The 13,383-nt window shown below is 50.1% G+C and overlaps 2 protein-coding genes across 4 annotated transcripts in view; one reads left to right on the forward strand and one right to left on the reverse strand.

Annotated features, from left to right (window-relative positions):
- Positions 1–5,307, forward strand: part of COPG2 (COPI coat complex subunit gamma 2) — a 27,882-nt gene extending 22,575 nt beyond the window's left edge. The window contains exons 20-24 of the mRNA XM_074168913.1: positions 38–209; positions 1,187–1,284; positions 2,553–2,691; positions 3,090–3,188; positions 4,545–5,307. Of these exons, the coding sequence (XP_074025014.1) occupies positions 38–209; positions 1,187–1,284; positions 2,553–2,691; positions 3,090–3,188; positions 4,545–4,675 (639 nt within the window). The 3' untranslated portion in view covers positions 4,676–5,307. The remainder of the gene's footprint in view (positions 1–37; positions 210–1,186; positions 1,285–2,552; positions 2,692–3,089; positions 3,189–4,544) is intronic.
- On the reverse strand, positions 4,972–13,163 carry MEST (mesoderm specific transcript). Of its 3 annotated transcripts, none has more exons than XM_074168916.1 (11): positions 13,055–13,163; positions 12,353–12,435; positions 11,835–11,912; positions 11,276–11,412; positions 10,880–10,938; positions 10,607–10,647; positions 9,527–9,597; positions 9,185–9,286; positions 7,469–7,545; positions 6,895–6,958; positions 4,972–6,452 (listed from the first exon to the last, which is right to left on the reverse strand). In XM_074168916.1, exons 1-11 carry the CDS (start codon positions 13,161–13,163, stop codon positions 6,335–6,337), a joined length of 939 nt encoding a protein of 312 aa, XP_074025017.1. In that variant the 3' UTR covers positions 4,972–6,334. The 3 variants fall into 3 exon arrangements, with proteins under 3 accessions (XP_074025017.1, XP_074025015.1, XP_074025016.1); XM_074168914.1 differs by having other exon boundaries at positions 12,353–12,432; positions 13,010–13,163; XM_074168915.1 differs by lacking the exon at positions 9,185–9,286 and having other exon boundaries at positions 12,353–12,432; positions 13,010–13,163.
- Positions 13,164–13,383: the final 220 nt, after the last annotated feature.

Genomic DNA, 13,383 nt, shown 5'->3' on the forward strand with positions numbered 1-13,383 from the left:
TCTACGCTCAAGTCCTTTTCAATGTATTCTTCTGCAGTTTGATTGCACAAACACGTTAAATGATCAGCTCTTGGAGAGAGTCACGGTGCAGATGGAGCCGTCGGATGCTTACGACGTGATCTGTTGCATCCCAGCGCCCAGCCTGGCTTACAACCAGCCGGGCATGTGTTACACCCTGGTCCGCATTCCCCAGGATGACCCCACCGCAGGTACCCGCTGGGAGGGAGTAGCTCTGCACGACAAATCCCTCAAATGAAGATGATAAAATGTTTAGGGTGTGGGATTTGGCGAGCGCATGCTGAGGTTCTGGGACTGTGTCTTTGTCACGTGTCACACGTGCTGGTTTTTATGTAGTACCTGTGTTTGTGCAAAATAGTATACACGCTTTTTAACTAATCAGTGGTAATGGATGAGTGAAAATGGGGTGTTTAAGAGGATTGGGGAGTGTGTAGATAATACAGGAAAATGAGTTTATTATTTTGAGACAATGAAAGGAACACCCTTGAAAACATGGATGGTTGTTGGTAGGAGTCAGGAACAGAATTGGTAAAAAGAAAATACACGTAGCGGGGGAAAAAAGATTGGTAGTTTGGTCCTTTACATAATCTGGCTAATGCAATTTTTCATCTCTTTGGAGAATTAGAAATGACTATGAAATTTAGGAATGAGAGATTTTTCTTGGGCATAAGACTTCCCTTTCTTGTTTATATTCATCACGCTTAAAGGAAACTCCATTGGATTTGCAGTTGGTTTAACATGACTCACCTCATCAGTGGGGTGGATTCATTGGTTATCGCTTTAATACCAGAGAAGATTAGAACGAGCCTGAACTCCTTGAACTGTGGTTTTTTGGATCATAATCCACTTGCCATAAACCCTTGCAGGGTTTCTCCCAGGAGCCAGTGCCGACTGGATCTCACTGCAACACCCTGAGTCAGTGACCCTGGGCTTGTTACACTCTGGCCTTGGAATATTCCTCCCCTGAGACCCTCTTTTGCCCTTCATCTTAGAGTCTGGGGGGAAATTTTATCTGAAGCTGAAAAACGATCTGCCTGTGACCGTGTTGTATCTTTTTGGGCAAATCTAATGCACGTTCTGTTCTTTCCAGTCCCTTTTTGGGAAGGCGGGGCTTCAAGCAGAAGAAACTGCACCGCTAACCTATACTGGCTTTTCTTCTCCTCCCCAGTTGCCTGTACTTTCAGCTGCACGATGAAGTTCACTGTTCGAGACTGTGACCCAAACACAGGCATGCCAGAAGATGACGGCTATGATGATGAATATGTGGTAAGTTCAGGACCGCTTTTTTGTCCTTGTCACTAATTTTGAATACATGTGGCCATTGGGTTGACAGTTTTCTTCCGGATCTGAAGCCAGTAGGAGAGAACATCAGGCCTGCCCAAAACACCATTTCCAAAATACTGTAGTTTGTACCTTTAGATCCTTCTGCCAAAGGTTATTTTAATTTATTGCTCTATGAAGATAGGATTTGTGGGGACAGCAGGTCAAGGGAGGTGATTCTACCTATCTACTCTGCTCTGGTGGGACCCCACCTGCAGTACTGAGTCCAGCTCTGGAGTCCTCAGCACAGGAGAGACATAGACCTGTTAGAACGGGTCCAGTGGAGGCCATGAAGAGGATCCGAGGGCTGGAGCCCCTCTGCTGTGAGGACAGGCTGAGAGAGTTGGGGGGGTTCAGCCTGGAGAAGAGAAGGCTCCGGGGAGACATTATAGTAGCCTTCCAAGTCCCTAAAGGGGCTCCAGGAAAGCTGGGGAGGGACTTTTGATCAGGGAGGGAAGCCATAGGAGGAGGGGGAAGGGTTTGACACTGAAAGAGGGGAGATGGAGCTGAGATCTGGGGCAGAACTTCTTTGCTGTGAGGGTGGTGAGAGCCTGGCCCAGGTTGCCCAGAGAAGCTGTGGCTGCCCCATCCCTGGAGGGGTTCAAGGCCAGGCTGGATGGGGCTTTGAGCAACCTGGTGTGGTGGGAGGTGTCCCTGCCCAGGGCAGGGGGGTTGGAACTTGATGATCTTTATGGTCCCTTCTAACCCAACCCATCCTGTGATTCTATGAAGGAAGGAAGACCTTCCATTTTCTGTTTTCAGAACTGCGGCCCAGTGTTTCCATCCCAAGGGTTTGCGGTTCTGTTTGTTGTGTTCATGTTCTCAATCACAGAAATACAAGTCAGATCTCAGGAAAGTGCCCGTCTTTTGGGCTTGGAGGATGTAAAGGCTCCTCTGGATCCTGAGAAAGTGTCTCTCCTCAGATGCCCAGGAATGGGTAGAATGAGCTTTGACTCACAAAGCCATCGCACCATTTTCTGCTTTCTTTTAGTCTCGCTGTTTTTATGTCAATGTCTTTATCTTTAGAGATGGCCACCGTAAATACTATTTTTCCCCTTTGCTTTTTAGATGCTATTATTACGTGCTTCTCCTGAAATTAAAGCCAGTCACCAGAGTTACCTTGGCAGAATGCTGTTGTCTCTCTTCTTTCCCTTTCTGAGATTTGGATTGTTTCTGTAACTGGCAGCTGAAAATCTCTCTTGCTTTTCTGTCAGTTGGAAGATTTGGAGGTGACCGTGTCTGACCATATTCAGAAGGTTTTAAAGCCGAACTTCGCGGCTGCGTGGGAAGAAGTGGGAGATGACTTTGAGAAAGAAGAAACCTTTGCGCTTAGTTCCATTAAAACCCTTGACGGTGAGATGATCTCTCCTTGTTCATTGGTGACCCATATAGTAATCCCGGTAAATCTGCCACGCTCAGGATATACTTAGCGTGGTAGGAGGAGAATTTGGTGCCTTCCCACATGATGTTATGTCCCAGCTTTGCGCTGGAATGTTGGGATTATAGCGAGTGGAAGTTTGGGAGTGCTTGAGGCTGGTTGAAAGGAGGGGTGAATTTTTAGGCTGTAGAGACAGCAGAAGGGACATGGCAAAGTAGATGTGTTGATGGGGCTGCAACCAAGATAATGAATGGAAATGGTTAAGCTGCGTGGGTGCTTAGAGAATGTTCTTTAATTGCAAACTAGTTCTCACAGAAAGCAATTTTCTGGAGGTAATTTTTTGGAAGTAATTTTCTTCAATGTCTGAATGCAGAAGCCGTCAATAACATCATCAAGTTCTTGGGCATGCAGCCCTGTGAGAGATCAGATAAAGTGCCGGAGAACAAAAATTCTCACACGCTCTACTTAGCTGGTAAGTATTCATGCTGTTGAACTCCACGGTTCTGTGTCCCCACAGATTTTTACTTAAATGGAAGGAAACGAGTTAGGAGATTCTGCTCTTGTATAGAGATTTTTTTTCTCTATAGAAAGCTGAAGTGAACCAGTGAGATGAAACCAGCTGGTGCTAATTTAGAGCCTGTTGTTGCGGATGTCTCTTGGAATGGAGATATTCTACCTATGGGAATGGTAGTGAATCCTTTGAATGAAGAACTTCCAGAGCAGGCACCTAATTAAATTTCTTGCCAGTTTTTATCTCAAAAGGGGGTTCCTAGGACCATCTTGTTTTCAAGTTCCTGTCACTAAAGACACATCCTGAACTGACTTCTCATTCGGTGACTGTGCTCCCGGCTTACGGTTCGGGTCAGTCCCTGGAAGTGCTCTACAGAATTTTTTTGCAGTTGTTAAAGCCAAACTGCAGTGAACGTTGCACATGGGGGTCTGACAGAAGGGCTGGATCTCAATTTATTTCAGGGGGAAGAATCGGTAACTCCAGCTCTGTCTGCATAGTGGTGTCAAAGTGGGACTAGAGATGGCTTCTCCTGCGGTCTGAATTGTCTCCAGGAGCACCACTTCCAACCAGACTAGTAAAAGCATAGGAGGACTATTCCTCCCTTAATGGCAGAGGCACTGGGCCAATGGATTGTGCCTTCACGGCAGAATTACAACATGTGTTGCCTTCTCAAACTGGAAGTGGGCTTTTACCTACCCATTTTCTGGTTTCCACCTCTTTAACTCAGCCCAACCCTCCAGCAGCACTTGCAGACTGATTAATTAGGACAGTATCTGTTATCTTCAGTCTTGGCTTCAAGAGCTTAGAGGATTTAGGGATCTGATCAATGCCTATAAATACTTAAAGGGTGGGTGTCAGGAGGATGGGGCCAGTCTTTTTTCAGTGGTGCCCAGTGGCAGGACAAGAGGGAACAGGCACAAACTGGAACATAAGAAGTTCCACCTAAACATGAGGAGGAACTTCTTTCCTTTGAGGGTGGCAGAGCCCTGGAAGAGGCTGCTCAGAGAGGTGGTGGAGTCTCCTTCTCTGGAGACATTCAAACCCCCCTGGACACGTTCCTGTGGGACCTGCTCTGGGTGACCCTGCTCTGGCAAGGGGTTGGACTCGATGGTCTCCAGAGGTCCCTTCCAACCCCATATCATTCCGGGATTCTGCGGGTTTGGTGGTTTGTTTTTGTTGTTTTGTTGTTTCCTCTCTTTCCGCAACCAGCCACAGAGTGAATGTGTCTTGGTCTCACCAAGTTGTTGGCTCCTGGGTTGGGACTAGATCCCTGAGCGTCTCTTAGAGCAATCGCTCAAGTGTTGCTTTGTCCCCCAGGTGTATACAGAGGCGGCTGCGATGTGCTGGTGAGGTCCAGGCTTGCGCTCGGAAATGGCGTGACCATGCAGGTGACAGTTAGGAGCAAAGAAGAAACCCCCGTAGATGTCATCCTGGCTTCTGTAGGCTGAGCGTTACAGCACGTGGACTGCGGTGGAAACCTTTGCAAGCAGCGGTTGGGTATTTACCGGGTATCGAGCAGCCTTGTCTGTCCTTCTGCATGTAGTTTTTATTCCTCAATTTGGTAAATATTTTGGATGATGTTACAGTAGTGGCAATAGTGGCTGCCTGGTACTGAGCCGTTCTTGTGTCCCTTCCCTCGTTGTCACTTACACATTCCCGTCTAACTTATTGCATCTCTGGCCACTTGCAGTAAAGCAGGGAAGATAAAAGATGCAGGTGGTTAAGAAAATGGAATCAGACTTTTGTCAAAACTGATTTTTATTAACAGAAAATAAACACTGGTCCAAGTAGTGGAATTCATATGTATTACTGTTAATAAAATAGAAATTTCTTGTTCTAATTCTCTCTGCTTCACTACAGAAAAAGTAGCCTACAATGGCTGTTTACTCAGCAAAAACCCCTTATTCCTAAAGGGATGCTATTAAATTTCAAACAGCAGCAGTTAAAAACCACACAAAACCTGCAGAATCTTCTAACCTGCAAATTTACAGTTTCTTGATTGTTGTCTCCTCTGTTCCACACAGAAAAATCAATGTACAGAGAGAAAGAGAGATTAAACTTCACCTACTGAGGCATATTCAGTTCTCTGATCCTTGTGTCAGATAATGCCAACAGAGTTACAGCCCAGAGGAGAGACCTTGTGGTGACTTCCTTGTGAGGGAAGTTCTGCATCTCTCTGCTGATGATGAATTGTTTCTTTTACTTCTCAAGTCAGGGTGAGGAAGGAAGAAATACTGGTTTTGTGGTAATTTGTCCTGTCCCAGCTCCCTGTGGCTGGAATAGCTATTGCTCAGAAGAACACCTTGGCTTTTGCTAGTGCCAGTATTGCATATTCGACTCGCTCTTTGGGGAAGCTCCCGAGACAGTCCCAAGGGTGTAGTGTCAGTGAGTGACTGCTTCTTGAACTGAAAAATCAGAAGAACAAGGGATGTGGGAAAAACTTAAGGTTTAGAGCTTTCCTAAGGGTAACTGGCCATTAAAAAGAAATTACTGAAAACTAATTGTCCCTTTATGGGTGTAGATACAGCAGAGCATCACTGCCCGTGTTTTGGTGGATTACAGCTCTCCTGTTGTATTCACTGTAGGCAAACTCGGTTCCAAATTCTTCAGTCCTGACAAGGACTTACAAGCCTTAGCAGAAGGATAGAATTTAAACTGCCTGTGCAGCAACTCCAAAACCAAACCAACATTCATTCATCTTGGGTATAGGGGCATCAATCCTTGGCTGCTAGTGGTCCTGTCTACCTGTGGCACGTAGCCAGCAGGGAAGACAAGTAAGGACTCTTGCCTCCTCTCTTCTCCCTTGAGCCCTCCTGGATCTAAATACAACGACAAGGCCAGGCAAGAAACAAGTTGAGCGCAGGGCTGGAAGAGCTGTTGCCACCCTGTAGCTCTACTTAGGTTGACAGTTTTTTCCGTGCCTCCCTGCAGGCTAATCTTTTCCGGTGCTCAAAGGATTTAACGGCGTAAAGGCAGCAGTTTGGCAGCCAAAGATGAGGGGGTTAGTGCAAAGTGTTAGATCTGGAGATTAAAAAAAAAAAAATATCAAGGTTTATTCCTGCCCCCAAAGCCTGACTTGTAAACAGCGAGAACGAAGCCACAGCAGTTCAGAAGGAGTTGATGAAGTTCAGATACGCGTTCAGGAAGCCTGTGGGATCCTCCAGCTGCGGATAGTGGCTAATGTGGTCATCCAGCACAGACACCGTGGACATGGGAAGCACCTTCCTGTTGGAAGAATGCGGCAAGGCTTAAGCACAGGAACTGCAGCTCAGCCTGCAGCTACCGGCGAGGAGGACGATACCCTGTTGCACAGCTTGGATTCTGCCCGTAACATGGTTTTGGCACTAAAAAGAACCTGTAGCAGCTACAGCCGACCACTCTTCCAAGTGCTGGATTTACCTCAAGTTAGTTTGGAGGAGACTACCTCAGTCAATAAATCTTTTCTCTGTCTGATGTGGTTTTAAAACGCATGATTGATTTGTCCGAGAATTGTGACTTTGATGCCTAAAATGGGGAAGTGATTTCTAAACTGCTGAATCACCTGGTTGTGCAGGTTACAGGTGGGAATTAAAAACAGCCTCAATGAAAAGGGAATTGAAGGAAAAGTCTGAGACAAAAGTCTCGCTTGAAATGAAACCCTGGTTGTGTGTTCCCGCTGTTGTCTTACTTGTAAAGCTGAAGAAACTCCGGATGCGGATTCACGGGGTCCAGGGGCCCATAGATTAGATGTACTGCAAGAGAGAAGCACAGACAGAGCTTTTATACACGAGGACATCCCTAAATCAAGTCAAGGAGGAGCAAACCAGCTGCCGAAAGGGCTCTTGCTTCTCTGCCCTGGGGTCAAGTTCAGCCTCCAACCCTCCTCCTGCAAACACCAAACCTTGCCTTGAGCGGTTGCAACTTGTCTTGAGCTTGAAAAGCACCTCGGCTTCCCTGGGGCAGCAGCTGGAGAATCCGGAGGCTGTGAACCAGCCTCTACGGGAAAGTCACCTGTGCTCAATGGAACAAACTTTTTCCTCTTACCTTAACAAGCTCACAGCTCTCTGCTGTAACCGAGCCTTAAGCTGGAGCAGGGACATTTGTGACACTATCCTCTGCACAAGCCGGATTTGAGCCATGTCCTCATCAGAATAACGAGAGGCTCCAGCCATTAGTGGAAGGAGCCAGCACCACGCTCCAGCGCCTGCAGGGGATTCCCAACATCCCGATCAGTCAATCAAAGAAAACTGATTCCTACTCACGTGGGACAGAGGTGGACATCAAAGCCCCAACCCAGCGGTCTCTGTGCTTCTTTCTCTGGTTTATGTACTGCAAAATACTGAAGAGAAACCTGTTGTTACGCAGTGGATGGTGCCTCCAGGTGCTGCACAGCCTGGAAATTGCTCTTGGGTGGAATCTGCATCTCCTACAAACAGCCTCCCCGGGGCAGCAGCAAGACAAAAATCAGTCTGCTGATCATCTGTGAACTTAATGAACTGCCCAAGTTTGGTTTTATTTATTTAGGTAGTCAGCAAATTAAAGTGCAAACGAGGTTGGGACACTGACTCCAGGTCTCACCCCTGCCAGCTCCGTGCTTTAAGTGCAAAGTCCAGAGTCCTGCTGGAGGACAATCCAAGTTTATTTAGGAAGGAGGAAACAGCTCATAATCTGGGGAGGATGAGGTTTGAATCCTTCCCAGCTGAGATGGAATCAAATTTGGGTCCTCTGCTCCCGGTCAAATGCCACTGGGTTGGAAAAAGGGGTGAATTATTGTAATCCTTGTTCCAGGCGGTGCAGTAAGTCCCAGCGGGCTGCAGACAGCCAGCAAATGAGCACTGTAAAGTTGACTATTCCCAAGCCCCCTTGGCAAACTCCCCACTGTAAAAAGCAGATTTTTCCTACGAAACGGGGCAGAAATCGGTCTGCTAAAAGCCGGCACAGAGGCAGTTCCGTCTGAGCACTCCCATGCTTGGCTCTCCGGTGGTGCAGCAGCTCTGAAACCATTCCAGCGCCCCGCAGAAGAGGACTCAATGCTCAGCTACTGAGTGTGGAGGAATGCAAGAGAAGATAAATTGCACTGGTCGGGTCTTACAGTGGAAATCTGAACTGCTAAAGGCTCCTCAGCCTGTCTCGTCATCCCAGCCAGCAGCTCCCGGTGGCTCGGCCCAGCTCTCGGGTTCAAGTCAGTTGGGTTATAAAAAGCCTTCCAAGGATGGGAAGCTACACTAAATAAACCTACTGATACTCTGACATGTGACTTCTAAGGGGCTGGGGGTATTTTGGCACTGAGCTTCCCACCACGGCTGCGCTACTGGCAAAGGTGACACTGCAAGAATTTGCCACGAACGGGACTTGCCAAGTGGGCAGCGTGTCAAGTGTGTATCCATTGCTGGGCTCAGGCGAGTATCCCTCGTTATAAGAGGCAATTAGCGAGCGCCCTTTGGAGGGGTTGAGCTATTTGGTCCTTACTGTGATTTATCCGGAGATTCTCCCAGCAGGAGGAGAGAGGAGTTTGAACTCCGGGGGAGAAGGACACACACACAGGCCCCACTAAACAGGGATACTCAACTCACAACCACCAGGTCCTTCCAAAAGTCCCAAACTGGAGAAAACCAGATTTAGCTCCAGTTGTTAACAAAACTACACAAATTTAATCCCCTAATTTCCAAAGAAGAAAAAAACCACCCCACATTGTACATCTCCAGCTTTGCCCTTCTCCCACTGTGTGCAAGCTCAGATCCCCTCAATTCCAGACTTCATTTACCTGCCTTGCATCATCCCAGCAAGAACCCCTGGGCCTACATCACACCCCAGCTTTTTTTTTGGGGGTGCGATGATGATTCCAGACCCCAACAAAAGCAGCTGGAGGCTCTTGAGAGGCCAGTGTCCGAGGGCCTGGCTGAGCTCCAGTAACCGAGCCACAGCATGGCCCTGCGGGTGTAAAACTTAAGCTCATGCAGCAATTAATGGCAACGAACCTGTCAACAACGAGATTGCCGTCGTTAGTCCGCACCGCTGTCCACATATCCCAGTACTCTGCTGGCGAAGGCTGCGTGTAGGGCCCAAAGACTGCCCCGAGCCTGAAAATAAAAGAGTTCAGAGCGGAACGGCGGGAGCCGTGTTAATGTATGACTCGAAAAAATAGCTTTGCCAGCCTGGAGGAGGGCATGGCCTGGAGGACCAAGGTCATTCAAATCCAGGGGCAAATCTCTCCAGGGACAGCGCCGGGGGATCCACTCCCCTTCCTATGTTCGCCCCCTCCCCACTTGGCTCACATCCCCCGTACGGACTGTGCCCAGCAGGACCAGGACCCGACTCACCCTCTGGAGAAGAAAAAGAAGTTCATCAGCCGTGTGATGACTGGGGACAGCAAACCCCCATCCTTGAGGATCTTGGGCAGAAGGGAAAAAGGAGACGGCACCACTCAGTATCGTACAGATGGGTAAATCCTGCCTCCCCCGAGGGCTTTTCCTGCAGGAAAAGCTGTCTGCCCATATCACAGCAGTTTCCCAGCTCAGTCCCGACCCTCGTTAATGCCGAGATGCATGTGAGCTCTTGACAGCAAGACTTCATAGAATGCTTTGGGTTGGAAGGGACCGTAAAGATCGTCTTGTTCCAAACCCCCTGCCCTGGGCAGGGACACCTCCCACCAGATCAGGTTGCTCAAAGCCCCATCCAACTTGACCTTGAACCCCTCCAGGGATGGGGCAGCCACAGCTTCTCTGGGCAACCTGGACCAGGCTCTCACCACCCTCACAGCAAAGAAGTTCTTCCCCAGATCTCATCTCAATCTCCCTGTTCCCCCTCGTCCCATCACTCCCCTCCCTGATCAAGAGTCCCTCCCCAGCTTTCCTGGAGCCCCTTTAGGGACTGGAAGGGTCTCCCCGGAGCCTTCTCTTCTCCAGGCTGAACCCCCCCAACTCTCTCAGCCTGTCCTCACAGCAGAGGGGCTCCAGCCCCCCCAGCATCTCCGTGGCCTCCTCTGGTCCCACTCCAACAGCTCCATGTCCTTCCTGTGCTGAGGCCCCAGAGCTGGAGGCAGCACTGGGTGGGGGGGTGTCTCCCCAGAGCGGAGCAGAGGGGCAGAATCCCCCCCCTCGCCCTGCTGGCCACGCTGCTGGGGATGCAGCCCAGGATGTGGGGGGCTTTCTGAGCTGCCAGCGCACGTGGGAGGCTCATGTTGACCTTCTCATCCACCATCAGCGCTTCGAGGGGCAATTAGCCGGGATGTTCAGATGAGACGAGCCGCATCCCGACAGCCCCTGCCTCTCCCCACTGCCTCTAACGATGCCTACGAGCAGCTGAGATGCAGGAAAAGCAGTGGGCATCGGAGCCAGGCAAAACCCCAAACTCACAGAGTCAGGAGTGATTCAGTATGACTAGAGGGGGTGGCAGCTCACCTTCTGGATGAGCCGGGGGTAGTGCGTTTCGGGGAAAATCCCTGGAAGGACGTCAGAAAACAGAGTTGTAACATTACAAGTGTTTTGCTCCACATCTCCCAGTCTCTCCCCTTCTCCATGGTGCCATGAAAGGTGGCACAGGCAGCCCAAGGAATGATTCTTCTGGTTAATTACAGAACCTTAATTGCTTTTCCTAGGGTGATGGGGACAGGGAGACCATCCCATCCCATGGATCCTCATCCCTCCCATCCCACCACACCAGGCAAACCTTACCTCCGTTGGATAAACAGAGGCTGTTGATCAAGATGCTTCCAGTTTTATTGTGCTCATACCTGGGGACAGAAGAGAAGAAGGTGAAACACAACTACGACCTCTCCAGGCTCCAAAAAGTGACCGACCAGCAGGTCAAATTAACAGCATCAGATCATCCCTGCTCCTCTGTTGTCCTGAGTTTGGAGCTCAGGAGGGAAGTTAAACATTCCACCAGCCGGGAACTGGTGGATGGGAACCTCGGATCTGCCTACCGTGGATATGCCCTGAGGCCTCCCAGCCTTCGTTAACAGCTGTAGGTATGGAGGGAAGGGGGTTCTGTGCTACATTCTTCCGCTTATCTGCTGGAAATAATCTTGATGAGGACTACAAAGAGCAACCATCAGTGTTTGCAGTGACCTGTGGAGCAGCTCCTGTGCGACCGTATCCCCGTAATCGTGGGACAGGAGATTAATCTTCTGGTGGTGGAGGCCGAGGTGACGCACCAGCCCCTCGACGATGCTGGCTTGCTCGAAGATGGAATAGCGGTGGGGCCTCTGCAAAGTGGGAGAGAAACCACAGTGAGAGCCTGACCCACCATGAGCCTACAACCTCCAGAATAAACACCCACATGAAGGAATATGGGTTGGAGACCAGCAGTTTGCAACCCCAGGAACAGCAGTCAGGATGTCCTGGGCCAGCAGCTACATCCACCAGATGATGGGAGAACTTCTCATGCCCCAAAAGGGTCAAGGTGTGCTTTGGAGTCACGTCAAACCCAAGTAAAGGCAAAACGGTGACAGAGCCTATCTCCACCACGCACCTTCCCCATCCCTTCCACTATTACAATGTCTTATTCCTTTTCCAGATGTAAATGGGTGAGGAAACTGGCAAACATCAATTTTTTGGGGACACTGGCACGGCAGAACGACCTCTGGGCCAAAAGCAGCTGTGAAATTCTTCCTCACAGGTTACTCACAGGCTTGTCGCTGAAACCGAACCCTACGAAATCCAGAGCAATCACCCGGTGAAACCGCTGGGTCAGCCCTTCCCAGATCTGGAGAGAGGAGAAATGCATTAAAAAAATGTCTGATGGAAACGGAGAAAGGAAAATTCTGTGGCAACACACAGCCATGAACGGCTACGCTCCTCTCCGCTCCCCCAAACAGCACCTTCCAGCTCCAGGAAAACCCCCAGGAGGTTGAAATTTCCCAATAAACAGCAAGACCATCCCAAAAAAAACCCCACCCCAATAAATAGTTGTGGGAATTTTCCTCCTGCATTAGGGTGGAGTGTGGGAAAGGGCAACGTGAAAAGAGCTTGGGTTCCATGTGAGGAGTCGGGAGAGGGACAAGGCTGATATCCCAGAATGCGGTGGTGCCCCCAGCAGAAACTCTTCCGAAGCATTACCCACACCAGGCCACCACTTTGTCACCAGGAGAAACCACAGGGTTTGGTGTCAGCATCCAAACCCCTCCGTGCGCTCGCTCCCCTCACCTTGCACCAATCATAGCTGGAGGTCGGGAAGCCGTGGAGGAGGACGACGATGTCGGAGCTGCCGACGGCACCGGTGGAATCTGGGGAGGGAAGGGGGCAACCTCAGGGTCAGCTTTTTTACCCCTCAATTTCCTCCCCTCCCAGTGGGAGCCAAACCAGCAGCACAGTGTCACCTCTCCCTGTGCTCCACCAAAACCAAGCATGGGTTGGACTCGCACCACAGCTTCCCAGTGCCGGCGTGGTTTCGGAAACCCATCCAGACAAGCCACCACAGCCACCAGCACCAGGTACTTGATGCAAACCAGGGTTTTATTTAGAATAAATTAATTGCAGCTGCTTCAAAGTTGCTATGATTGCTAACAATTGCTCCAGCAAAAAGGTTTTCAATGTCTTTTCCTTGCCGTGACCCATCGGAGGCTCTTGAGATCCTTCCCCATGGACACCAAGGTATTGTCAGTGCTTCACAAGAACTTCACAAGAACAAGAACGGACAGCCACACGGCGCCTTGATCCACACAGTGGCTCCCCTTAAAGCCGTTACGTTTTGGGAGGGATTTGCCAACACCCCGCCTGGCCTTGGGGACATCACCTGGGGCCACCAAGCCCTCAGCCCCGCTCCCCACCGTGTGTCCCCATGGCTCGACGTGGCCCCGTCACCTCTGTAGAAGATGTTCTGGTCCTTGTAGATAAAGTAGCTTCCAGAGGACCTCCAGGAGAGCAGAGCCGGGGAGAGCTTGGGGGGCGGGATGTGCAGGTAGACGGCGAGGAGGGGGACGCTCAGCAGCCCCACCTGTACCCACCACTCCTTCATCCTGCGGGACAGAGCAAGGTCCCTGTCTATGGGGATTTGTCCCGTAACCCCCATACCCCCAAAACCCACCTCCATGTCCCCAAAACCCTACGTCCCCATACCCTGCACATCCCTGGGGTGGCAGGTCCACGGCAGAAAGTGGTCTCTGCAGTAAAGGGGAGTCCGAGGGGGGATGTGGGGCCCATTGAGGATCTGAAGGATGGGTGTGGGCCCCATAAGG

Source organism: Numenius arquata, chromosome 2 (genome assembly GCF_964106895.1).
Source record: "Numenius arquata chromosome 2, bNumArq3.hap1.1, whole genome shotgun sequence".
Taxonomy (NCBI): domain Eukaryota; kingdom Metazoa; phylum Chordata; class Aves; order Charadriiformes; family Scolopacidae; genus Numenius; species Numenius arquata.

Bases quoted from the DNA above. Each gene is read 5' to 3' on its own strand.
- MEST (XM_074168914.1), bottom strand. From the start codon at position 13,163: ATGAAGGAGTGGTGGGTACAGGTGGGGCTGCTGAGCGTCCCCCTCCTC. The intron at 10,648-10,879 runs GTAAGGTTTGCC...ACGTCCTTCCAG, and splicing joins CCTCTGTTTATCCAACGGAG to GGATTTTCCCCGAAACGCAC. The intron at 6,453-6,894 runs GTAAGACAACAG...TTCTTCCAACAG, and splicing joins GAGTTTCTTCAGCTTTACAA to GAAGGTGCTTCCCATGTCCA.